This window comes from Diorhabda carinulata, chromosome 6 (genome assembly GCF_026250575.1).
Source record: "Diorhabda carinulata isolate Delta chromosome 6, icDioCari1.1, whole genome shotgun sequence".
Taxonomy (NCBI): domain Eukaryota; kingdom Metazoa; phylum Arthropoda; class Insecta; order Coleoptera; family Chrysomelidae; genus Diorhabda; species Diorhabda carinulata.
Window position 1 is genome coordinate 1709060 of NC_079465.1, and position 26123 is coordinate 1735182.

General features: G+C 33.0%; 2 protein-coding genes and 1 long non-coding RNA gene across 12 annotated transcripts in view; 2 read left to right on the top strand and 1 right to left on the bottom strand.

Annotated features, from left to right (window-relative positions):
* The window catches only part of LOC130895903 (disheveled-associated activator of morphogenesis 1), a 73744-nt gene extending 66924 nt beyond the window's left edge, over positions 1 to 6820 (top strand). For all 9 annotated transcript variants that reach the window (XM_057803499.1, XM_057803505.1, XM_057803504.1 and 6 more), the window contains 6 exons: positions 1027 to 1504; positions 2647 to 2945; positions 3012 to 3315; positions 3378 to 3626; positions 3778 to 4130; positions 5280 to 6820. In XM_057803499.1, the coding sequence (XP_057659482.1) occupies positions 1027 to 1504; positions 2647 to 2945; positions 3012 to 3315; positions 3378 to 3626; positions 3778 to 4130; positions 5280 to 5385 (1789 nt within the window). In that variant the 3' untranslated portion in view covers positions 5386 to 6820. The remainder of the gene's footprint in view (positions 1 to 1026; positions 1505 to 2646; positions 2946 to 3011; positions 3316 to 3377; positions 3627 to 3777; positions 4131 to 5279) is intronic.
* Positions 6821 to 8331: 1511 nt separating this feature from the next.
* LOC130895374 (uncharacterized) lies at positions 8332 to 21888 on the bottom strand. Its single transcript, XR_009059459.1, has 2 exons — positions 21609 to 21888; positions 8332 to 8620 (listed from the first exon to the last, which is right to left on the bottom strand). It is a non-coding gene; the product is annotated as an uncharacterized LOC130895374 (long non-coding RNA).
* Positions 8650 to 26123, top strand: part of LOC130895371 (ras association domain-containing protein 10-like) — a 57218-nt gene continuing 39744 nt past the window's right edge. Inside the window, exon 1 of one of the 2 annotated variants that reach the window (XM_057802608.1) lies at positions 8650 to 9638. In XM_057802608.1, coding sequence (XP_057658591.1) covers positions 9556 to 9638 — 83 coding nt within the window. In that variant the 5' untranslated portion in view covers positions 8650 to 9555. Of the gene's footprint in view, positions 9639 to 22355; positions 22487 to 26123 lie in introns of those variants that run through there. The other variant, XM_057802610.1, reaches the window with a different exon arrangement.

Sequence of the window (26123 nt, forward strand, 5' to 3'; positions counted from 1 at the left end):
TATAAAAACCACAAAAGTGTTTACTGGATGAGAATTGAAACTACTTCTAACCTAGAAAAGAATAGAAGGCTCTCTATAAAACTCAGATCTGGAGATAACGCTATAAAAATCGCAAATCTTGTTTCTTGGATGTGTATTGCAACGATTTCTAACCTAAAAATATAAAATAACCTCTCTATTCTCTCTCCAGTCTCAGATATCGCTACATGTGTTACATGGGTGTGTTTTTAAACGGTTTCTAACATAAAAAAGAATAGAAACCTCCCTATTAGACTCTCATCCTGGTATATCGCTATAAAAATCCCGAATTTTTGTCCTAGATGTCTACTAAACAATTTTCTAACCTAAAAATGTGGAGGCATCTCTCTATCAGACTCAGATCTTGGGATATCGCTATAAATATTCCAGAATTTATTTCCTGGAAGTGTATTGAACCGCTTTCTGGCCTAGACAAGAACATAAACTTCTCTATTAGAATCAAATCTAGGGATATCGCTATAAAAACCGCAAAAGCGTTTACTGGATGAGAATTGAAACTACTTCTAACCTAGAAAAGAATAGAAGGCTGTCTATAAGACTCAGATCTAGAGATATCGCTATAAAAATGCCAGAATATGTTTCCTGAATGCGTACTGAAACCATTTAAACCCTAAAAACCAATAGAAGCCTCTCTGTAACACCCAAATCTAAAGATATCTTTAAAAAACATCATAATTTGTATTCTAAAAGGAATTCTAACCTAAAAATATGAAGAAATCTCTCTATTAGACTCAAATCTAGGGATATCGCTATAAAAACCCAGAATTTCTATTCTTTTGTATACTAAGAGGATTTCTAACCTAAAAATAGTTTAAAAATTTTCTTTTAGAGTCAGATCTAGGGTTATCGTTGTAAAAAAAAACATAATTTGTTTCTTGAATATGTATTAAACCTATTACTAGCCTATTAGACTGAAATATCCAGTATTTATATAATTTATATTATTGTTTTGTAATAATTATCGATACGGTTTACAAATTTTTTTAGATTAAGTGAATTGGAATACAAAGCAGCCGATCTGGATCGCCAGGTAACGTCCGAAAGAGGCGAACGCCACCGTCTCGAACTCCTCGTTAATTCGGGATCGATTCCAGACGACGCGAAAGCCATCAGTCTCAACAAATCTTTAGAAAATTCGACGGTAGAATGTAAAAACGAATACGTCAACGTTATACCTCCGCCTCCTCCTTTGGCACCTCCTCCGCCACCGCCCGGACCGCCAGGTCCTCCCCCGCCGCCTTGCGCTCCGTTGGCTCCTCCAACGGAACCATTAAAAATCGAAATAACGAAGAAAAATATTCCGCAACCCTCCAATCCTCTCAAGAGTTTCAATTGGTCGAAATTGCCGGACGCCAAATTGAACGGGACCATTTGGAACGAACTTGACGATACCAAACTTTATAATACCATGGAATTGGATTGTATCGATAAGTTGTTTAGTGCTTACCAGAAAAATGGGGTTACGGTGAGTGACATTTTCTATTAGAACCACAAATTTCACTATTTCCAATTAAACAGATTTTTTGAGACGGTTTTGGTAGAACCACATCGAGATCTTCTGGATCCAGAACATGATCCTATTTAGTACGGTATCTTATTAAACCAGATCTAGATCGTCGTGAGCAAGATGATCTAGCAGAACAAGATCTTGATCTAGCTGAGCTTGAATGTGGTCATCTAGAATCAGATCCAATTCTTCTGGACCTAGAAAAGGATCTTATTCGGCCAGATCTAGATCGTTGTGAACGAGATTTTGATCTAGATGAATGATCCTGAACGAAACCTTTAGGAAACCCTACCACGATTCAGCAGACCCATATCTAGAACGTTTAGATCCTGATCTTGGAACCTAATGCCAAACAAAATATATTTTTTTTTATATATAAGTAGTATGCCGGATCACTTGAACCTACTGAACCAGATTTTCCTTGTACCTGGACGCGATATGAACCTTCATGCAGCTCCGACTTATCCTGAATACGATCTCCATCTTCCGGAACCTGATCGGGATGTTGAGATTCCAAAACTTGAACGTGATCTAGATCTTAATACAGATCAAGAACATGATCTGATTCACTGGAACCTTAATGAGATTTCATAGAACTCGAAACAGCTTTAACTGATCCGGAACATGATCTCGGTTTTCTCAGAGTAACTTATACTTCCTCGATTTCGAACCTGAATGTGATCTAGATCTTGACGCCATTTGAACGGATCCAAAACGTGATCTAGACCTTGATTTCTCTTTTGGTAAACCAGAACGCGACCTCTGAACCTGGTCGTGATCTAAGTTTCCTTGAACCTGGACACGATCTGAATCTTAATCTAGCTTCCATTTATCCAGAATACGATGTCTATCTTATGGAACCAGATCGGGATCTTGAGGTTCTAGAGTCTGAACGTGATATGGAACCTGGGAGTGACTTGTACTTCCTACTACCTCTTAAGGTCACTTGGGAATATCCAGAACATGATCTAGACCTTGATCTCCGTTTATTTCGTGGTTTTCTAGAACCTGATCTATAGTTTGACATATTTAAAATGGATGGGTTCTATTTACGAAATATTTCGTATCATTTTGATGAGTACATTTTGATTTTGATTTAGAATGACGGGTCTATAGAAGATTTGAGACAATTAGGCAAAAACCGCAGCAAGATTTTATCGGTTATTGATAGCAGACGAGCTCAAAATTGCACCATCTTACTTTCGAAGCTGAAAATGTCAGACGAAGACATCACCAAAGCGATCTTAAGCATGGACAGCAGAGAACAGTTACCTATGGATATGGTAGAGCAATTACTCAAGTTTACTCCGAGTTCCGAAGAGGCCGCTCTATTGGAGGAGCACAGCGACGAAATTGATTCTCTAGCTAGAGCCGATAGATTCCTATACGAAATATCCAAGTGAGTGTGAATTTTGTTTATATGATTTCTATTCGATAATATATCGTAATTTTTATTATTTCCTAGAGTACCGCATTACGAACAACGTCTACGAAGTCTCCATTACAAGAAACGTTTCCAAGTTACCCTCAACGAGATCCTACCGAGGATAACAAGCGTGATGGAAGCTTCTCGAGAAGTTTCACGTTCGAGGCGATTGAGAAAACTCCTGGAAATAGTATTGGCTTTGGGAAATTACATGAATAGGGGGGCTAGAGGGAACGCTTCGGGTTTTAGATTAGCTTCCTTGAATAGATTGGGCGATACCAAATCGAGCGCCTCGAAAGGGACGACGTTGTTGCATTATTTGGTGCAGATATTAGAAAAGAAGGTATAAAATATAATTTTAAACGTATGGGAAATAATTTAATTGCCGCGGTTTTATTTTTGCAGTTCAAAGATCTGCTTAGACTCGACGAGGATTTGCCTCACGTGAGAGAAGCGGCCAAAGTATCTTTGGGCGAATTGAATAAAGATATGGCGCAACTTAGAGCTGGTCTAAAGGACGTGGCGAGAGAAATTGAGTTCCATAGGAGTCAAAGTCCTTTGGCGAATGATAAATTCGTTCCGGTGATGAGGGAATTTCAGGCCACCGCGACTTGTAGACTTGCCGAAGTCGAGGACCAGTACCAAGACATGAAGGTTATTTTTATATTCGTATTTATTATCACCGTATCAAATTTTAACGTTATTTATATAAATTTACAAAAGTTAGGTTATGTACCACAAAGTTTATCATTTTCATACTCGTCGGTGATTATATCGCTTAAAATATTTTTTTTTTTTCGTCTAGAATCGTTTCGATAGAGCCGTCCGTCTCTTCGGAGAAGATCCGGCGAATACCCAACCGGACGAATTCTTCGGTATCTTTGATACTTTTTTGAGCGCTTTCACCGAGGCACGACAAGACAACGAAAATATGCGCAGGCGTCAAGAGGAAGAAGAAAAACGAGCCAAACAGGAAGCCGATTTGAAAAAATTGACGCTCGAAAGGAAACATAGCAGAGAAGGTATATTAACGTCGATTAATAAAAGTTTGAGTTTAAAGAGGGGAGAAAAAAATGGCGATAAAGGCGAATTCGACGATTTGATATCGGCGTTGAGAACCGGGGATGTTTACGGAGAAGATATTGCGAAATTTAAAAGGTAAGTTTAATCGGATAAGCATGAATCGGTATCTACTATGATTATTGCTCTATCTATTGAGTCAACCAATCCAATCGCCCATCGAATTTACTTAAATCTAACAAACAAAACATTAAATTAGTCGGTTACCTTTTTTTGGTACATCAAAACAAGCGAATCCTAGCATTAGAGAAATTATAAATCTTGTAAATCACATAATATAGATACTCATATTCTAATAATATGAAAATAGTGTCATTTTTCTACTTTTTATGTCAAAAAAAATACGTTTTGAGATATTACAAATCTCAAGGGACCGTTATTTCGGAGTTCAGTTGGCGAAATGTAGCTATATCGAGGTTCAAAGGCAACGTTGGTCAATTTCGGTCGATGTTTAACCTGTTGATACTGCATTACAAAATTCATGGAAAATAAAATAAAAATCCCATTCTATTTATCATAATACGATGTCTGGAAACGTGTTGACAAGTTTCTTCTTTTCAATATATGGAGGGAAAGATGCAAACAGTTCAATAAACTAGCAATTAAATTCACTATATTGGGTTTCCGACTAAAAAAAATTCGTTATATAGATTTTCTGACGAAGAAATTGTGTTATATAGACGTTCTAATTAGAAAAATTCGTTATTAGATGTTCTGACATAAGAAAATCATTATATAGAGGTTCTGACTAAAAAAATTCGTTGTATAGAGGTAATTTGTTTTTTTATAATCATTAAAAATTCGTTATATCGAGTTTTTGACTAAAAAAATTCATTACCAGAGGTTCTTACCAAAAAAAATCTTTATATAGAGGTTCTGACTAAAAAAATTTATTATTAGACGTTCTGACGAAAATAATTCGTTATATGAGGTTCCAAGTACAAAAATTCATTGCATAGATGTAATTTGCTTTTCTAGGATCGTTAAAAAATACATTATAACAAGTTTTTGACTAAAAAAAAATTGTTTAGTTCTTTAATTTTCTTCGGAATTCGGTTTTTATATTAATCCGTTGTCTGTGATATTGAATTTTTTCCCCAATTTGGCCTGCCACAGCATACATTTCTAGACAGCGTTTATTTTTATCTAATATACCTGATCTGATTAAATTGACGGAGTTTTGTGCATCAAAAATACACATTTTTGCAATTTCCTTTTCGTTTTTAGGTCGAGAAAAAGTAGGGTGAGTATGGGAACCTCTCCTCCAAGAAGAAACTCCTCGGCTCGGGAGGATAGCAGAGAGCGAGTGGTTACTAACGGTAGAAGACAGTAATCAAGATCTTATGTAAAAAAAGTCTCATTATAATTATAATTTTTATAATTTCGTGTCTGTAAATTGTTTTTTTTTTCAGTGTATATATATAATTTTACTAATGATAAAAGAAATGTTATTTTTATATATTTTTTGGGGGGAAAACAATACATCAATCTCAAATTATGTATTTTTTCCTATACCGGAACAATGAAAACTACAACTTTTGATAAACTCAACTTTTAACTTTACCATTTTTTAGCAAATCAATGCTTAACAAATTTGTGATGAACCAACAATAGTTTGTAGTATTTTATATCGAGTAGCACCTAGTTTAAACGTAAATGTAACATTAATAACACAAAGTGATTCAAAATTAATCTTACACAAGATAAAAACAAAATGAGTACTTATTGTATTCCGAAAGAAATGTCAAATCTTCTTCTTTTTTATCCTTAGTGATCTTTTTCAAATATAACTATCAAGTGAAATTATCGGTCATTCTTCTTTTTACAATTAGTTTGTCATTGATAGTCGCATTTTACTGGAAGATATAAAAACATAACTAACCTAACAATCAACTCGAACGTCAACATGACATTTTAAACGTCATTCTATTTACGTAAAAGTGTAATTTATAGATAGCTTTGTTCCCATAAGATAGAAATGTTTTTATTCGATTGTATCACAAAACACAAATAAATGATCACACATTTTGACTGATACGTAATAAATGTGATTGGTATATGAGCGATCAGATCATTAAACTACTTTTGTATGCGATCCACTATATTACTGTGTATAATGTGTTGCATAATTTAGCCAATATAACTTCCATATAAACAAACCTAATTTTGTTAAAAAGCTTCGGGGCCGATTGTATTTTTAATTTTGAATCACCAGTGACATACTCGTAAAAGTTATTTATTGGAAATTTACAAACTGTAAACCACATTCCAAAATATCAATCATATTAGATATAAAAATGAAACATTTTGGAATTTTATAAAAACAACTAATATACAGTAAGTCCGCAAATTTCTAAACTAAATTAAATATTTAATATCCGACCCAATCAGATTTCTATAAAATGTTCATTTTGGAAATAAAAATAATGAGAAAGTATAAAATGAAATATAAGTTTGGAAAATTGAAATTAGGAGGACATGTCATATAAAGATTAAAAAAATAAAATTGATAAAATATAGCCAAAATAATAAATGGAAACGTTAATATCGAAATTATAAAATGATTTAATTAATAGTATGTTTCAAAAGTTAAATAAACGTGGTTTTTTAAGGACATACTGTATAATATATTTACGTGTTTATAACAAAGTAGTTGCGTAGTTTAAATGTTTATAATAATATGAATATAGCAAAGACGATTTGCGCTATGCATTAAAATTGAACTGATTTACACATTTTAATGTTGAAATATATAATTGTTAATTTATTGTCTTGGTAGTTTCATTTATCGAATTTTACCCACCTTCACCTAACTAATACACTTTTCCATACTCGAATAATGAATAAAACAATTCGGAAGAAGTCAAATGAGGACATCAGGAACCGATTTGGGAAAGCAAAAATTATTTAATTGATTAAAAAAAATCACTTCTACAGCTTCAAGGAGAGAATATAATCGGTGTAAATAACAAAAAAAAACTATATAAAAATCGAGTGTAATAATTAATTATTGTCATGTTTTACTGTAATGATTTTTGATGGATGAATAAATTGAAATAAATTTTCATTCTACCCTTGTATACTAAAAAATCTATCGACTATTCGAGGTCTGGAGTTAAAACCGGCTCGACTATATACTTCTAAATTAAATTATTGCATTGAAATGATATACAATGCGAATTATATATTAAAACTTTTGGATTTTTAAAAACAAAAATTACAATTACAATATATGTTTATTAAGCAACGTTAGAACAAAGAATTAATTATGAAAAGAAATACAGTTTTTATTATCTTCTGTGTTTCCGTGAAGTCATCACATTTGTTATATGCTGTCAGCTGTTACTTCATATGTAACTAGCATAATGGTTTAATCTAATTCAATATTTTAAGGTACTCATCGACACATGCAAATTGTTCTTTATTTGTACCGATAAAGAAAATCCACTAACCTTTAGTTTATTTTTTTCCCACTTGTAGAATTCGTAAATTCCCAGTTTCTCCTTCCACCAAAACAAACACATAAACTGCGCAAACAACGTAAGCGTCAGATATCAAGAGCATAGTTCGTCTTTTAAATTTGTACGTACATGAAATTGTTTTGATTCATAATTTGTAAAAATTGACAAATTTACTATTTTAAATCAACTTCTGGAAAGTGCTGAAAATTTCGTTATCAATATATTTTCATAAAGTTTTTATTCTCTTCTTCTTTTTTATACATTGTATCGGCTATAACATCTTCCAACCACACTTTACTAGATATTTACCTGGACTATTTTTCATTCTCTTCATATAACGAAACAATCTATATTTTTCAATTTTTCTTCGACTTCTAGTGTTATATTCCTAATTGTATATTTTCTTATTGTAAACATCAGAAAAGTAACAGGAAAGTATAATCCATGGCGGCCATATTAAGAAATAAAAAGAAGAAATTTGCTTTTTAATTTTTTATTGGTTTTAGTTACAATATTACCCTGTACAATCCGTATTGTGATGTAATTCATTTGGATATTTCAATTCATCGCTTACCCACTTTGCACATTATAATGACGAATAAAAATATAAAAGACCCGTTGCATTACCACCCACATCTGTTAAGGATGGAATCCTGTTTACTTTAACCTACATTAGTATTGAATCATTAAAAAAAAAAAACTTCAGTAACGTTTCATAAAATAATACGTACAACATTGTATTGGAAGAAACTAAACGCTCAAGATGAATAAAATAAAATAAACCGTTAAGCAAATATTACAAATAAATTATTATCAGCTGATATGAAACCAGTTTTTAATTCAAAACATAATTTGTAGCATGGGGTTTTATGGTTAATTTAAAGCTTATGTACTAACAATGTATGCAAATATTCAATTTATAGACGTTCGAAATAATTTTTATACGAGGGTTGTTAGTGAAGTTTCGAGATACGGCAACACCGAATACGTCAAATCTGACACCGCTATCATGAAGTTTGACATTTGAAATATTCATCTTTCGACGTGGATTAAATCAACAGCAATGGGTCGATGAACTCGACGAACTTTTGGTTGATGAAGCACCATCTGTGGACAGATACAAAACTGAATTTATGGTTTTTGCTTTCAAATTTCGTTTTCCACAAAAAAAACACGAATGAGGTACGAAAAAGTATCAGTTCACGTCTGGTACTCTGGTTAAATCAAACTTCCCAGATTTTACTCGTCTATTCACGTTTTATAATCTAATATTCAGTTGACGATGTACAATAATGATTTTTTAGGTATCTACGCCTATGGTAGATAAAAAAAATTGAATTGAAATTGATTGATACTTATAACGTTATTAGAGCGAGTAGTTGACAAAATTATATTTATACAGATATAATTGTTGGTTTATGTCAATTCCCATTCCCTTGTCACGTAACGTCACATTTCGTCGATCCCCTCCCATTCCCTTGACGTGTGACGTAATTTATGGATTGCCGTTAAAGTATGAGATATTTTTGATCACACCTCGTATTATAAACATATGTTTATCATAAGAAAAGGATAGAATGTGGAAGTTTCTTACGAAGGGCCATTTTTATTTACTTTATACCAATAAAATTAATCGATAAATAATTATTTAAATAAATATTATCTCGACTATATAATTTTGTTTATTTAAGAAAATAACTCGGATAAATAAAAATTTGTAGTGTAGGATTGGAGACGAATAATTACAGAAATAATATTTTTCTTTGTTCCGAATGTAGTAACTGTAATAAACTTGCAGCTGTGACGTTATTTCCGTCGACGATTAAACGAAATTAGCAGGGCTACGTAAGGGCTCCTTCATGCGGAACGTCATTACGAGCTAAAACAGGTGGGGGTCTTCTTCATTCAAAGTCTGGTGGAATCAGGAAACGACGTTTCTTGTTAGTTGGATGTAAACCGCGACACCGAGAGGTTATGTTAATAATAAAACGCGCGCGTTTCGGTATTGCTGACTAGAATTTTTTATTAACACACGTGAATGGATGGTTGTCGATTGGATACGTGTTGTGAATTTTTTTTTTAATTGGAAATTTGAAAGTGACGTTGATACTTTTGTTTGGGAGTGGTAAGTATTTACTTCTCGCCGTTGATTTTTCTTTTATAATCCACTAAAAATTAGTAAAATAAAATTCCTTCATAGTTTATTATCTCCCTAACAATCCCTATGTGTATTATCTGCTAAAATTTTTTTGCACACTATGTAGATTTTTATAATTATCATTTATTTTCAAATATATTCATTCCTATGTATAATTTTCTAAAAGGATATTGTACATAACGAAATTACATTCTCGGGAAGTGATAAATATCGAAAAGGAAAAGTAAAAAATCGTTTTTATACGATAAAAAAACTATTATAGTCCTTTTTCATTAAAACAAAACAAAAAATAACGATTTAATGTATCAAGTTTGGAATTTTTTAAAGAGAAATAAATATACGAGGTCTGGTTATTAAATAACGAGACTGCGCGCCTACAGGGCGAGTTTTTTTCTCGAAAAACATACACAGTAACTTAAATCAACCAAATTGTACATGCAGATCGTCGACAAATGTCTATGCCAAATTGGTGTCCAAAAAATTTGACTCCTGACTGATCCGTTCAGACTTCCGTGTTATTTAATAGCCAAACCTCGTATTTAATATCACGAAATTATCAAATAACGTATTCCAAACAATCTGTACGGGATTGAATGCGCGATAATGTTGTTTAAAGCTGAAAAAAGTACCGAAGAACCTTGAGATCTAAATGACTCATCCTTCACTAAAAAGGCCTGTCGAATAGCAAGGATATAAACAAGGAAAGCATAAACGCAAAAGGAAAATCACGAATTTGAACTGTAAACAAAGCAAGTGTCGTAAAAACTTAACCCAACATTTCAAAATGAACTCGATTTATAAAATAATCGAAACTAGAAATACGAAACGAAAACTCAAATTGCATAATCGATTTTCTATATCGATCATCTCTAGTAGAGTTAGTTAGTGACGTCTACGTGTCATAAATTGACATAACCTAAAAGTGTTACTAAATGTCCTCGTTCGCTATATCAATCCAGCCACATTTAATTACGTCATGTGTAACAAACCGAGTACAGTCCAAATGAACTGGATTTTCGTTCCAAACCAAAAGATTCGTAAAAATTCTTGTCGAATTATGAAAAAATCGATCAAAATATTTGGGTACATCGTTGTGTTGTCGTTTTTCTGAGTATGTATCGTGATATTTTTGGTTTGAATCGATTTTTCCTCGGCTAAAATCTACCTGGAAGATGATCAAAGCCTTTCTAACCTTCATATCTTTATTATTTATGGTATCTAACGTTTGAAAATCTACCTGTACTTTGTTGGAATGCATCTTAAACTGAACTTGCGTGCAAATCGTTTCGGCGAGAGAGTAAAAGCAAAAATATGAATATAAACGTAAATTTACAAACTACTAATTATATTTTAGTAGTGTATATATATTCGGAGATCGATCGTAGCTCCAAGGTATCGATTTTCGTTAACGAATGCACGTTTTATTGCGTCACTAACTTTTATAAACAAAATAAACAACAAATAACTGCGTATATTGTTATTTAGAAGAAGTGATCGGGTTTGTAACCGGACACCTTCATGGGCGGCATCACGGACGATCCGGAGCGCCCCTGGTGCACGGAGCGCGACGAAACTGCGGACCACCATATCTGCAGGTGTGGTTGGACAAACCCCACGACCTGTCCAACGAAATCAAAGGGTTCAAAACGAAGCATTTGTTCAAATAAACACTTTATGGTTATTCATTTGGACGGAGCTGTCGTCTTTAGCATTTTGGATTATCATCTAGGATCTATTTGATCAAAAAACTGCGTTATCTTCGAACTAAATACAAAAAAAAGTACAAAATGCCCTTAAAGACGTCGCCGACGTGACAAAAATTCAAAGTACGTAAATTTTTTCAAGGATCTACTAAATAGAAACTGACAATTACATATCGAAATCTTGTTTATCTAATGTACCGATCAAGAATTTTTTTTTTGAAGGTTATAATAATTATCTATTATTTGTTTTGATATTTCGCATAATAGTACAGTACAAGTTATCGATTTCGTGAAAAAAAATCATCTTTGGAGTCAAAATAAACCTTCCTCAACTAAACGATTCATATTTTCTTAGAGAAAACTCAAGATTTTGACTCGACTCGACTTCGAGGTTAGGTTCGATGTCTACCTAATGATTCTTACGCGAAAATATCAGTTATCCTAGTGACTGCGCCAAAATCTCGTCAAACAGAAGTTTTGGACGCTGCGAAAATATCCTACTGGAATTGAAAACTGCGATAAATACATTTGGAAAATCATCGATCGAGATGCAACGTTCTGATCGTTCAATTGAGGTGATTACTCCAGGAAACATCGAAATAAATCCATAAATTGGTTATATCTAATCGTAAATTGGAATTGCGTGAGATAGATGAGGCCCTGAAGATTTGACCACTAGAAAGCTTTTTTTCAAATGACTCCGAGCAAGTTTGCACGTATTAAATCAGATTTTTTGCGTCCAAAGACACACCTTCGAAAGGGGGAGACAATCAATAGGAAAAACGGCTTCATATATCGAAGAAAAAACTACCGTTTCACCAAGACAATGCATTGATTCACGTTAAATTGCTTCCTCGTCCAGCGTATAGTCAAGATTTGACACCGAGTGACTACTGGCTATTCGCTGGTCATCGAAAAATACTCGCCTGTAAGAAATTTGGTTCAAATGGGGAAGAAATTGCGGGAACTGAAGATGATTACGGCGTTAGAGAGTTAGAGAAGCGTCGGAACGATTGTTTTCGGCAAAAAAATGTGTTTTTCTCAGTTAGTCACACGACTTAATTGAGTATTGAGCAACGATAATTTTCAGCGGTTACGTCAGTTGAAATTTTTCCAATATTGGCACATCGATGATGAGAATCACTTTCTAGTAAACACGACGGGTTATTAAATTTCAACAAATAAATAAAATATTTAATGAAACCGCTTTTGCAAACTGAATCGTCAATTACACAACGAAGTTAAAAACGCCATAAACGGCCTACAAGAACTTTTATATATCTTTTACAGAAATTCATAGCACCATTAACGATTCAATTAACCATATATATAAAAAAAAATAAGAATCGTTAGAAAACAATCTCAAACGGCAATAAATTGAAATCCGTGAAGATTTATAATGTTCAATTGTAAATGTTAATGTAAGCAATTGGAATGTGGTACTAGTTAATTCACTGGAATCACGGCAACATCAAAAATCGACTCGAGGACTATTTGTTCTTCGAATTCTTGAGGTAGGCGCCCAGTAATCCAACCATTGGACCGTATGGAAGACAATCCATGGCTTGGACACTCTAAGACAAGCAAAGTTGTACAGTTATCAATCGATGATTCATTTCTCCATTAAGAGAAGGTTCTACAACTTTTCTGTCCGTTATATTTTCGAAAAAACTCGATTAAAGTGACCGATATCGTTCGGGAACCGTCAGGGACTAGTTTTGGGTGTTTTCTGGTATCAAGAAATTAAAAATAACCGTAAATGAAATAAAATTTATATTAAGCAACGGATAAACTGATTTGCGAACGTTTTTTGTTAAATTTCTTCGTTTAAACGTTGCAATTGGTTCGTATCATACTTGTAATTGGTTGGTCGATGAAAATTATCCCGAAAAACCGACGTTATGACCTTGCCTCTATTAAGAGAAGGTTCTACAACTTTTCTGTCCGTTATATTTTCGAAAAAACTCGATTAAAGTGACCGATATCGTTCGGGAACCGTCAGGGACAAGTTTTGGGTGTTTTCTGGTATCAAGAAATTAAAAATAACCGTAAATGAAATGAAATTTATATTGAGCAACGGATAAACTGATTTGCGAACGTTTTTTGTTAAATTTCTTCGTTTAAACGTTGTAATTAGTTCGTATCATACTTGCCGTTGGTTGGTCGATGAAAATTATCCCGAAAAACCGACGTTATGACCTTGCCTCTATTAAGAGAAGGTTCTACAACTTTTCTGTCCGTTATATTTTCGAAAAAACTCGATTAAAGTGACCGATATCGTTCGGGAACCGTCAGGGACTAGTTTTGGGTGTTTTCTGGTATCAAGAAATTAAAAATAACCGTAAATGAAATAAAATTTATATTAAGCAACGGATAAACTGATTTGCGAACAACGTTTTTTGTTAAATTTCTTCGTTTAAACGTTGCAATTGGTTCGTATCATACTTGTAATTGGTTGGTCGATGAAAATTATCCCGAAAAACCGACGTTATGACCTTGCCTCTATTAAGAGAAGGTTCTACAACTTTTCTGTCCGTTATATTTTCGAAAAAACTCGATTAAAGTGACCGATATCGTTCGGGAACCGTCAGGGACTAGTTTTGGGTGTTTTCTGGTATCAAGAAATTAAAAATAACCGTAAATGAAATAAAATTTATATTGAGCAACGGATAAACTGATTTGCGAACGTTTTTTGTTAAATTTCTTCGTTTAAACGTTGCAATTGGTTCGTATCATACTTGTAATTGGTTGGTCGATGAAAATTATCCCGAAAAACCGACGTTATGACCTTGCCTCTATTAAGAGAAGGTTCTACAACTTTTCTGTCCGTTATATTTTCGAAAAAACTCGATTAAAGTGACCGATATCGTTCGGGAACCGTCAGGGACTAGTTTTGGGTGTTTTCTGGTATCAAGAAATTAAAAATAACCGTAAATGAAATAAAATTTATATTAAGCAACGGATAAACTGATTTGCGAACGTTTTTTGTTAAATTTCTTCGTTTAAACGTTGCAATTGGTTCGTATCATACTTGTAATTGGTTGGTCGATGAAAATTATCCCGAAAAACCGACGTTATGACCTTGCCTCTATTAAGAGAAGGTTCTACAACTTTTCTGTCCGTTATATTTTCGAAAAAACTCGATTAAAGTGACCGATATCGTTCGGGAACCGTCAGGGACAAGTTTTGGGTGTTTTCTGGTATCAAGAAATTAAAAATAACCGTAAATGAAATAAAATTTATATTGAGCAACGGATAAACTGATTTGCGAACAACGTTTTTTGTTAAATTTCTTCGTTTAAACGTTGCAATTAGTTCGTATCATACTTGCAGTTGGTTGGTCGATGAAAATTATCCCGAAAAACCGACGTTATGACCTTGCCTCTATTAAGAGAAGGTTCTACAACTTTTCTGTCCGTTATATTTTCGAAAAAACTCGATTAAAGTGACCGATATCGTTCGGGAACCGTCAGGGACTAGTTTTGGGTGTTTTCTGGTATCAAGAAATTAAAAATAACCGTAAATGAAATAAAATTTATATTGAGCAACGGATAAACTGATTTGCGAACAACGTTTTTTGTTAAATTTCTTCGTTTAAACGTTGCAATTAGTTCGTATCATACTTGCAGTTGGTTGGTCGATGAAAATTATCCCGAAAAACCGACGTTATGACCTTGCCTCCATTAAGAGAAGGTTCTACAACTTTTCTGTCCGTTATATTTTCGAAAAAACTCGATTAAAGTGACCGATATCGTTCGGGAACCGTCAGGGACTAGTTTTGGGTGTTTTCTGGTATCAAGAAATTAAAAATAACCGTAAATGAAATAAAATTTATATTGAGCAACGGATAAACTGATTTGCGAACAACGTTTTTTGTTAAATTTCTTCGTTTAAACGTTGCAATTAGTTCGTATCATACTTGCAGTTGGTTGGTCGATGAAAATTATCCCGAAAAACCGACGTTATGACCTTGCCTCTATTAAGAGAAGGTTCTACAACTTTTCTGTCCGTTATATTTTCGAAAAAACTCGATTAAAGTGACCGATATCGTTCGGGAACCGTCAGGGACAAGTTTTTGGTGTTTTCTGGTATCAAGAAATTAAAAATAACCGTAAATGAAATAAAATTTATATTGAGCAACGGATAAACTGATTTGCGAACAACGTTTTTTGTTAAATTTCTTCGTTTAAACGTTGCAATTAGTTCGTATCATACTTGCAGTTGGTTGGTCGATGAAAATTATCCCGAAAAACCGACGTTATGACCTTGCCTCCATTAAGAGAAGGTTCTACAACTTTTCTGTCCGTTATATTTTCGAAAAAACTCGATTAAAGTGACCGATATCGTTCGGGAACCGTCAGGGACTAGTTTTGGGTGTTTTCTGGTATCAAGAAATTAAAAATAACCGTAAATGAAATAAAATTTATATTGAGCAACGGATAAACTGATTTGCGAACAACGTTTTTTGTTAAATTTCTTCGTTTAAACGTTGCAATTAGTTCGTATCATACTTGCAGTTGGTTGGTCGATGAAAATTATCCCGAAAAACCGACGTTATGACCTTGCCTCCATTAAGAGAAGGTTCTACAACTTTTCTGTCCGTTATATTTTCGAAAAAACTCGATTAAAGTGACCGATATCGTTCGGGAACCGTCAGGGACAAGTTTTTGGTGTTTTCTGGTATCAAGAAATTAAAAATAACCGTAAATGAAATAAAATTTATATTGAGCAACGGATAAACTGATTTGCGAACAACGTTTTTTGTTAAATTTCTTCGTTTAAACGTTGCAATTAGTTCGTATCATACTTGCAGTTGGTTGGTCGATGAAAATTATCCCGAAAAACCGACGTTATGACCTTGCCTCTATTAAGAGAAGGTTCTACAACTTTTCTGTCCGTTATATTTTCGAAAAAACTCGATTAAAGTGACCGATATCGTTCGGGAACCGTCAGGGACAAGTTTTTGGTGTTTTCTGGTATCAAGAAATTAAAAATAACCGTAAATGAAATAAAATTTATATTGAGCAACGGATAAACTGATTTGCGAACAACGTTTTTTGTTAAATTTCTTCGTTTAAACGTTGCAATTAGTTCGTATCATACTTGCAGTTGGTTGGTCGATGAAAATTATCCCGAAAAACCGACGTTATGACCTTGCCTCTATTAAGAGAAGGTTCTACAACTTTTCTGTCCGTTATATTTTCGAAAAAACTCGATTAAAGTGACCGATATCGTTCGGGAACCGTCAGGGACAAGTTTTTGGTGTTTTCTGGTATCAAGAAATTAAAAATAACCGTAAATGAAATAAAATTTATATTGAGCAACGGATAAACTGATTTGCGAACAACGTTTTTTGTTAAATTTCTTCGTTTAAACGTTGCAATTAGTTCGTATCATACTTGCAGTTGGTTGGTCGATGAAAATTATCCCGAAAAACCGACGTTATGACCTTGCCTCCATTAAGAGAAGGTTCTACAACTTTTCTGTCCGTTATATTTTCGAAAAAACTCGATTAAAGTGACCGATATCGTTCGGGAACCGTCAGGGACAAGTTTTTGGTGTTTTCTGGTATCAAGAAATTAAAAATAACCGTAAATGAAATAAAATTTATATTGAGCAACGGATAAACTGATTTGCGAACGTTTTTTGTTAAATTTCTTCGTTTAAACGTTGCAATTAGTTCGTATCATACTTGCAGTTGGTTGGTCGATGAAAATTATCCCGAAAAACGACGTTATGACCTCGCCTGCAGATGGAACGATATTTGCCTTGATTGGAGACGGTTCTCCCTTTTTAATAAATCAAAACTGGATTATAATTTCGCGATTTCTATTATTATTTACGACTGGCCTACAAAACTCTTGATACATTGTTCGATATCCTGAATTTGACTTTATAATGTCGACCGTGAGATTTTTTACCTTAGACATTTACGAGCTACACAAGAAATAATTGCCAGTGCGATTCATTCATCTCTTTGTAGTTCACACAACAATAACCCACTCAACTTACGTAACTAGATGTTTATTTTTATTGAAGATTTCGACGCTTATTTATACAACCTTTTCAAGGTTTTTCCCCCTGGATTTATTGAAAGAGGTTTCGTCCTCTGGTAGACCTAGCGTCTTCAGGTGTTTGTGCCCCAATATAACTCCACTTGGTATTCGTAGATTGTTGTTATTTAGGTTAAATCCGCCTGTCTCGGCCCTTGTAGAAGTTTCCACTTCCATTTGGGGTTGCTATCCCTAGAACTCCACTTGGTATTCGTAGATTGTTGTTATTTAGGTTAAATCCGCCTGTCTCGGCCCTTGTAGAAGTTTCCACTTCCATTTGGGGTTGCTATCCCTAGAACTCCACTTGGTATTCGTAGATTGTTGTTATTTAGGTTAAATCCGCCTGTCTCGGCCCTTGTAGAAGTTTCCACTTCCATTTAGGGTTGCTATCCCTAGAACTCCACTTGGTATTCGTAGATTGTTGTTATTTAGGTTAAATCCGCCTGTCTCGGCCCTTGTAGAAGTTTCCACTTCCTTTTGGGGTTGCTATCCCTAGAACTCCACTTGGTATTCGTAGATTGTTGTTATTTAGGTTAAATCCGCCTGTCTCGGCCCTTGTAGAAGTTTCCACTTCCATTTGGGGTTGCTAGTTTCGCTTTCGCTTTACTTAGCAGCAGGTATTTAACCGCCCAATCTAAAGGGTTCGTCCCATCTATGGAATATTTGATTATTCTGTAGTTATTTGATTGGATTATGGACGCTGGTCTTAGTTTCGTCGCGCGAGCTAAGTTTCTGGAAACTTTGCGGTTTCGTCGAGCAGGTAGAAGGTTTTGGTTTTTCCCAAAGTCAGGTATATAAGGGAGAATTAATTTAATTGTAAGTTATTTGGAATTTCCTGGTTATTGGTCGATCAGGTGAAAATTTTTATTTAGTTTACCGATTTATTAAGTGAATTGTTTAATAAAAACCGTTTTATTATAATTTTCACATCCTACATTTTTTCTTTACGATCCATTGTGACTCAACGTAGCGCATTTTAATTGTTTGTTGTATTGGAATCGTGCATTATTCTTCAAGACACTAAATTCAATTTAAAATAACAAGTGAAAGGTTTTCCAATATCAAACGTGCGAACACATTTTCTATTCTTATTGATAATCGCAAATCTTCGATGAAATAAGTAGGTTGGTTGCGAAAATTTTGTTTAAACACCGATATTAACTATTTCGACACCTTCAATAGTGCCAATCGTCGTTCAAGACTCAATTAATCGATAGTTAGTGATTCCCCCAAAATAAATCTGATTGGAAAATGTGGCAACCGCGTATCGCGCCTGTTTGTCTGTCACGTGCAGTTATTGAAGTGTTTCGCGGACTAGTCTCGTCGAAACTACGTATTGGACACTTCAATATCATCAATTATGTCCAAAATGCACACCGAACAGTAACGCGTTGCGGATACGACAATCACAGAACTCCAAAAAGCGGCCATTCACAAATTTATCAATGTGAAAAGTGTTAAGTCGTTTTGGATGATTTTGCTCGAATAATCAGCGTCCATGTTGTATTTGTAAGCATGGAAAAACGCAGATCTTCACTTTCTTGAAATCTTTTAACCTTTAAGCTTCCATTTTGGAATATTGTTCTATAATTAAGACACTAAACTGTCAGGTGTCAATTGTTTAAATGGCGGCAAATTTAAATCATTAAAATTTGCACCGATTCAAAATGATCAAATATCGTAAACAATATACGAGGTTTATATAAAAAGTTTTCGATTTTTTCGAAAGTTCACGTTAATATGTTTAAATTTATTTTGTTTTCACGATAATAATAATAATAATGATTATAACGTTGAACTGGTGTAATCATCGTTTGCAATTTAACCTTTATGTTTACAAACTATTAATTATTTCGAATATTTTTTTTTTTAATATCAACGCGTTCGTTTTGAAATGAAAGGTTTGGCGGTCGCATAATTTTATTTGTTTTTTAAACATTCGCTTCAAGCAATTTACGCAATAACTATTAGCTTTTATGTACGAGGGCGGTAACAAATTATCCAACGGAAAAAAAAAGAAAGTTTCGACGAGAATGTCATCCGATACTAAAAATACCGAATAAATTTTATGAACAATCATTCACAAGTAGGAAAACGTTTCGTAACCTATAGAATAGTTGATAAAAGTTAATAATTGTGGATATATAACATCCTGTAGGAGATGAGTCGATTAGAACAAAAAATGGTCACAAATCGAGACTCTATAAGAGAAAAATGATATAAAAAATCACAGATGGAACAGAAGAATTGAAAAGGACCGATCCACACTCAAGATTTCCGACAAACTACAGGTTCGCAGGTTCGCGCTTGGCTCGCAGTAATAGTTCGCGCTTTTGACGAGGTTTCGTCGTGTTCGCGAGCTTTTTATCGCGAAAATTTTCGGCGAATCGAATCCAAAATGATGCTTCGAGAGCTTGAGGCTTGCTAAACCTGCAATAGTAGCTTACTACTTGATGATCGTGGTATTTGAAACTACAAACTTTCAATTCGAGTTAAAATAGACAAATGATTAAGTGAAAATGCGTTTTAATTGAGAATAACACGTGGAATTAACCGTCAACACCTGTCGTTCGAGATGCACAATTGAAATTTTAATTTGAGGTCACGGTTTTTATTTTATACGTTGCACCTGTAAAGGTCTAGGAAGATCGATATTCTCGATGTTACGAACAGCTGCTGTAAATTCGTTACACTAAAACGATTTTATTTGTAATTTTTTCGGAATAATGAAAATAAAATTCGAGACACGCCGCTTCATTTAGTGCATCGATGAACATCGACGGTTATATGCTTAAAATGAAATCATTTCTAATCAAAAAATTGTTATTGGAATCAATCGCTTTTTGTTTGTATATCGGTGATAAAATTGTGGGATATATAAGCTAAAGTCCGTGCAAAAACATTCACAAACTACTTTTAAGTCTTTACAGACCATTATATCTCGAAAATATTTCTAATTATTCCTGATTTCGATCTCAGAGAGCTTATTGTACAATAAAATAGACAAATCAAGAGTTTAACCTCCTTTAAAGAAGGCAAAAACCGTTCCCTCTGCAGGCAAGGTCATGGCGTTGGTTTTTTTGAGATGCACGTGGGATAATTATCTTAAAAATGTCAAAATTTATGAAGCTGTATAAAATTTATTAATGTTTTAAATAGTTTCCCACTCTCCCCCACCAATCATTCTACTACGCTTACTAGCGATCGTTATAAAAAAACGGTGATGCAATTTTATCAAGCATTAAATTTCATTCCAAATGATGCTAAATACGTCAAATGTCAAAAGTTTCATCAATATTTTATCAAATACATCAGCTTCCACACTCGCCCCTATTACATATTCATTATAGAAAAAAAATGATGTTTAATCTACATATTTTTTTATCAAAATTCATTCACTGAATTGTATGATTCGTAGTTTCTGTACCATTCACTAAAAATGTTATTTGGCTTTCAATTTTATCGCCATCTTGTTTTACGTAATAGATTCCCTAAACACTCTTTAATGTTTGTTTATATTTTTGACCTAAATCGACGTATCGGCAAAGACTTTTTGTTCAAATTTAAAATTATAAATCCTCACGGTTCACACCATATTGTACTAATACGACGGAAAAAATTTCTGTGTCACCAAGATATTATTAATGTTTATCTAATTGCTAATGAAGCATGAACTAATAAATACCTAATTTGATATACCGTATCTAATGTTGATCTAATAAATATGCCAATTTGTGGAACAAATACTTAATCATAACCTGGATTTTTACGTCGTAGCGAATAAATAATTTGACTAAAAGTGTCTCGTATTGATTTCTCTTTCAATGCATCACTGATTACTATTTAATCAATCCATTTCAAATATAAACTAACGTATTGGTGACTAGCCTTTCAAATTAAAATCTTAATAAACGATATATATGTTGTAATAAACAAGCAGAATAATGAAAAAATCATTCAACAACAATATTATTTCAAATTGGAGTAAATTTTGAACAATTAGAGTTCAAAATGACAAATTCTTTTTTAATAAAAAACGATTGATCCAAATCAAATTAATTAAACTACTCTAATTCTGAAATATAGAAACTTTTAACAAACCTAAATTTGTCATATCATTTTTTATATTAAACAATTCATCTGTACATCCTGTACGTAATATTATAATCGAGAATACTTACGTCTAATGTGAGTACAAAAATGACCGGGGACTTTGGCCGTTACGTATAACAAGTGTTTGTTGTATAGTCGAACCACCTGACTCGTTGTGTAGCATAACCAACTGTTGTATCCGGTTAATTTTGTGGGAAAAACGTACCCTTCTTATAAATGATCGTTTGCAGATCGTTTAACTGCTAAAATTGTTAATCCGTGTAATCGTAGCGATACTGGTTTTTTCCACGAATTGCTGTTGACACAAATTGCATCGAAAAGAAAATCACTTTTGTTTGCACTGTACAACACAATCAAAATCCAGTTTCGTCAAATTCTGTTTTAAATTGATATTTTTGGATGAATTTCATGCATTACTTATTTGTTTTTATTCTGTAATTGATTTCTACGTTTAAAAATAATAAGTATATGTCATGTTTTCATCTTCTTTTTCTGGAAACACAACATGGCTGACACTCATTAGCCTTTGAGTCACTAAGAATTTATGGGATGGAAAGTTATTTAGAATCATACATAATTTTAAAACACTACATGTATGCGTAAGGTTATGTTTCTTTATAATTGTTTTTTTGTTGGGTGAGCTTATAATATGTGAATTTGTGTTTTCTACGGAAGCAAATCGTGTTATTTTCGTATGTAGTAGTAGAAACAAACTTTTTGTTATGTTTTTCTTGTAATTTTATATATTGTTGTGACTCAAGCAAAGTACAAACTTTTAAAATAAAAAGTGGTTTACAAGGTGCCCGTATTAATTGTCGGATTTCTTCTAAATCACAGTTTTTACATAAATGGAAACAGCTGTTGAAAAAACCAAATGGATTAAGCAGAACTGGAGTCAAATATGTACAACGTTAAACAAAAATTTCTAGAATTGTTTAATTAATTTGTAAGTATAAAAATTGATTTTAAACTACAATTTTATTGAGAAAATTATGTTTTATTTCTATAGTATAGTTATTTTTCGAAAGTGAATATAATTAATAATATATAGTTTATACTATATTCGAACAATTTGTGTTTTTTATTTTGAGTATTACATTTGAAGTTGAAAATTATGTTAAATTACTATGATATATCAAATATTTAATCATTTTTTTAATAAATACCATTTAAAATGAATAATTAAAAGAACAGCAGCATAAAATGAGTATATAAGTACAAAAATTTGCTCGAAATTGAAACATTCATTTTGAATAGCCATGTTAGGAATATTTTAATCGAGGATACGTACATATGAATAATAGACATAAAAACCAACACTATAAATCCTTGCATTTTTTCATCTTCCGCGAAATCAAGATTAAGAAAAGAATATCATAACTTCCTTCGGTACAACAAGGCACTGACATTATCGCTCAACTTCAAGATTACTAAGACATGAAAACAGTTCGTGAAACAAATGAAAATACGTGAAAGAATTTTTTTAATGGCCTCGGACAGTCTAACGACGGTCCGTTCTTAGTTCAGAATAGTAAACATTAGTTTTATGGCATCTATGAAAAATTCCAAACACAAACTGCTGTTCTTATTAAACGATTCTCTCATTTATGTTTAATAACTAATGTTAAATACCCAAGAAACAATTTTATTGTCAAAACATTACACTCACTTTGATATATACCCAATTTTTATTAAAATAGGTTAACTATTGTGATGTAACGTTCCGTAAAAACTTTCATGAAAGCGGTGCATATAATTACAAACTAAATAACTACCTAGGCCGTTCTAAAATCCTTGGTTATCAAGATCGAAATCATTTACGACACTAATAAAAATCAATTCCTTGCAAATACATCATATATATGAATTTACACAAACATTATAATTGATCTATCACTCAAACTACGCAAAATAACTCGACTACTAACGAGAACAACGAGTCATGTTATAACTTTTCAATTACCATATCAAACTTGTCATATTTTCTCAACTCGTAAATCCAAAACGAAACTGAATCATTTAATTTTGTTTTCGTAAAAAACTCGTAAATGTTTTCTAATTAAGTTACTGCGATGTCATTTGCGCTAACTTCAGATGGTACAGACGACTAATACAGCGTTGCCAAGTGTAATTCGTAGTTCGAACTCGAACTGAAAGGTGTAAATACACAAAATCTTTTGTCTGCTATTTTTTTAACAAATCAATTGAATTTCAAACTTTATATTTCACTCAAAAAAATGATAATCTTTTATATTATACGTATATAAATGCGAATACAATGTAACGTCCTCTATTTAATTTGAATAAAAGACTTCTGTTACAAACTTTGCTTTGAGTAATTGATGGCAGTAACCTTAACTGTAAACTAAACGTTTTACAGATATTAGCGCCGCAATCTGAGGCCGCTTTAAATTTTATTCAAAGTGAATAATGTTGTCGAGTTGCAATCAATTATCCCATTAACACCGGCGGCAAATTGATTCCATATGTCTAATATCGTATAACTAAGAACAAATTTTACGTAAGAAAAATTTGATTTATCTACTACATGATTTAAAGACGTACGACTAAGCACGATTCTAAAGGTTTATTCCAATCTGCTAGTCTGGAACGGTTCCTGGAAGCGTTTACATGATATTTTCTGCGCAATCTCCGTTATTCGAACGATTCCGCCCGAGTTGATTGGTGGAAACATAAAACAGTATCATTAATAATAATGGGCGTGGTTCATAAACGCCCAGATTTTTTTTGGAGAAGTGGAATCACTCGAGTTAAATGGGATATTGCCTGTACTAACCTAACCTAACTTATAGCATTTACTATTACCTTAATACATTTTAATATTATTTAATAATAGTTTGGCAACGTGTAGCAGATTGTAGCCAGTAGCAATTTAATAGCTACCTGTATATTTAAGAGGATCATTATATAATGTTTAACACATTATTAATTTTTAAATAAATCTAGTCAATTCGATTTATAACAAGCAAGATCAAATAGTGTTATTTAATGACTTACATAATGACTAGAACTAATTTATTACACGAGTTAAATTGATTTGATTATATCTACGACGAAGAATCGTTGATTTATAAATATTTAAGTGATTTTATCGATTAATAGTCAAATTTACTGTCCCAATGGACTCGGAACCTTCCAATTTTTATCGATTCAATTCCATTCAAATTTCAATACATCTTCAAAAATACAAGCAGTAGCGTGATCGGTAAATTAATTATAAAGCCATTACAAATTCCTCGCTGGTTTAACTTTAACGTGAAATTCTTCAAAGAATCGCAAACAATGTTGGTAACTGTTTATGACCAGGTCCACGCTTTGACGATGTGTTCATAATAAATAAAAAAAACGTCGATCTTACACCGAATAAACTTCAAATAATATTCTAATTCTGTTTGTTTAAAGTGTTAATTGTAATTTTTTTCGTACTATACGAGGTCTGGTTATTAAATAACGACCTGGACGAGTGGGAAAAAACCAACGAACGGCTTTTTCTCTTTTAATTGAAAAAAACTCCGACTGGGTGCTATAAATTATTGCAAGAAGCCTATGGGGACAATTTTCTATCTTTTGAGCTTGTTTTTGAGTGGTGTAAGCGCCAACGTTTCGATTTTCGTTCAATTTGTTGTTGATGGAATGTTGGGGTGCAGATTGGGACCAGGTACTATCAGGAAGTGGACAATACAACATCATCGGAAAGACAAAAACCACTCTAATAGTACCAGATGCAAAAAATTGGAATCGTTGTTGTTTCTACGTTTTTGCATATCCAAATATTCGTTCATTCTTGTCTTTTGATTTTTTTTTGGTGTCTTTGCTAAAACAAGCAGCTTCATTTTACGATTATCCGAAGTTATTTTGCGGATTTTTTGATGTTTTCGTCAGCGGCAGTTTCCTCGGTGATAATTTCGAAAAGTTTTGTATTTTAATATTTAAAATAATGATAAACTTCGAGTCATTTCTCATTAAATGTGGATAATTCAGTACTTGGAATAGTATCTATTAAAAAGAAGAACAAAATGGCTGCTATTTGTTTACAATTTATAGAATTGTCATTCATAAATGTCAAAAGTCTTTGTAAATCCGGTAGCGACGCAACCAATCGGGAATCTACAGAATTACCAACTTAAATTCTTCTTCTCAAAAAAACTTCATTCGTAACTAGTTTTTTCTCTCGTAATTTTAGATAGTTTTGAAAGTAAAAACTGTCATCGAGTTCGAGACTATACTATTCGATACGTATAAATCACTTTTTATCTAGGTGAATGGCGAATTTGTCTGGGTGTAAATCTTTTTTTATTGCTAAACATAACGTGTATATCGAAATAAATAAATCAACAAAACCGATCTAGTTCGAGCAGTTAATTCCATTAATTTCGTGTTAATGTCGTCGTTATTGCAATTTTACGACGACGGGGGTCCAAAGACATTTACAATTCATTAATTCTTACACTAAGTACGGTTATGAAGAATTTGGGTACAATTGAGGTTAGGTTACGATGAATATTTTTCTTTGAATCGAATTAATCTTTTTTGTACACGCCAATAGTGACAATTAACAGCTT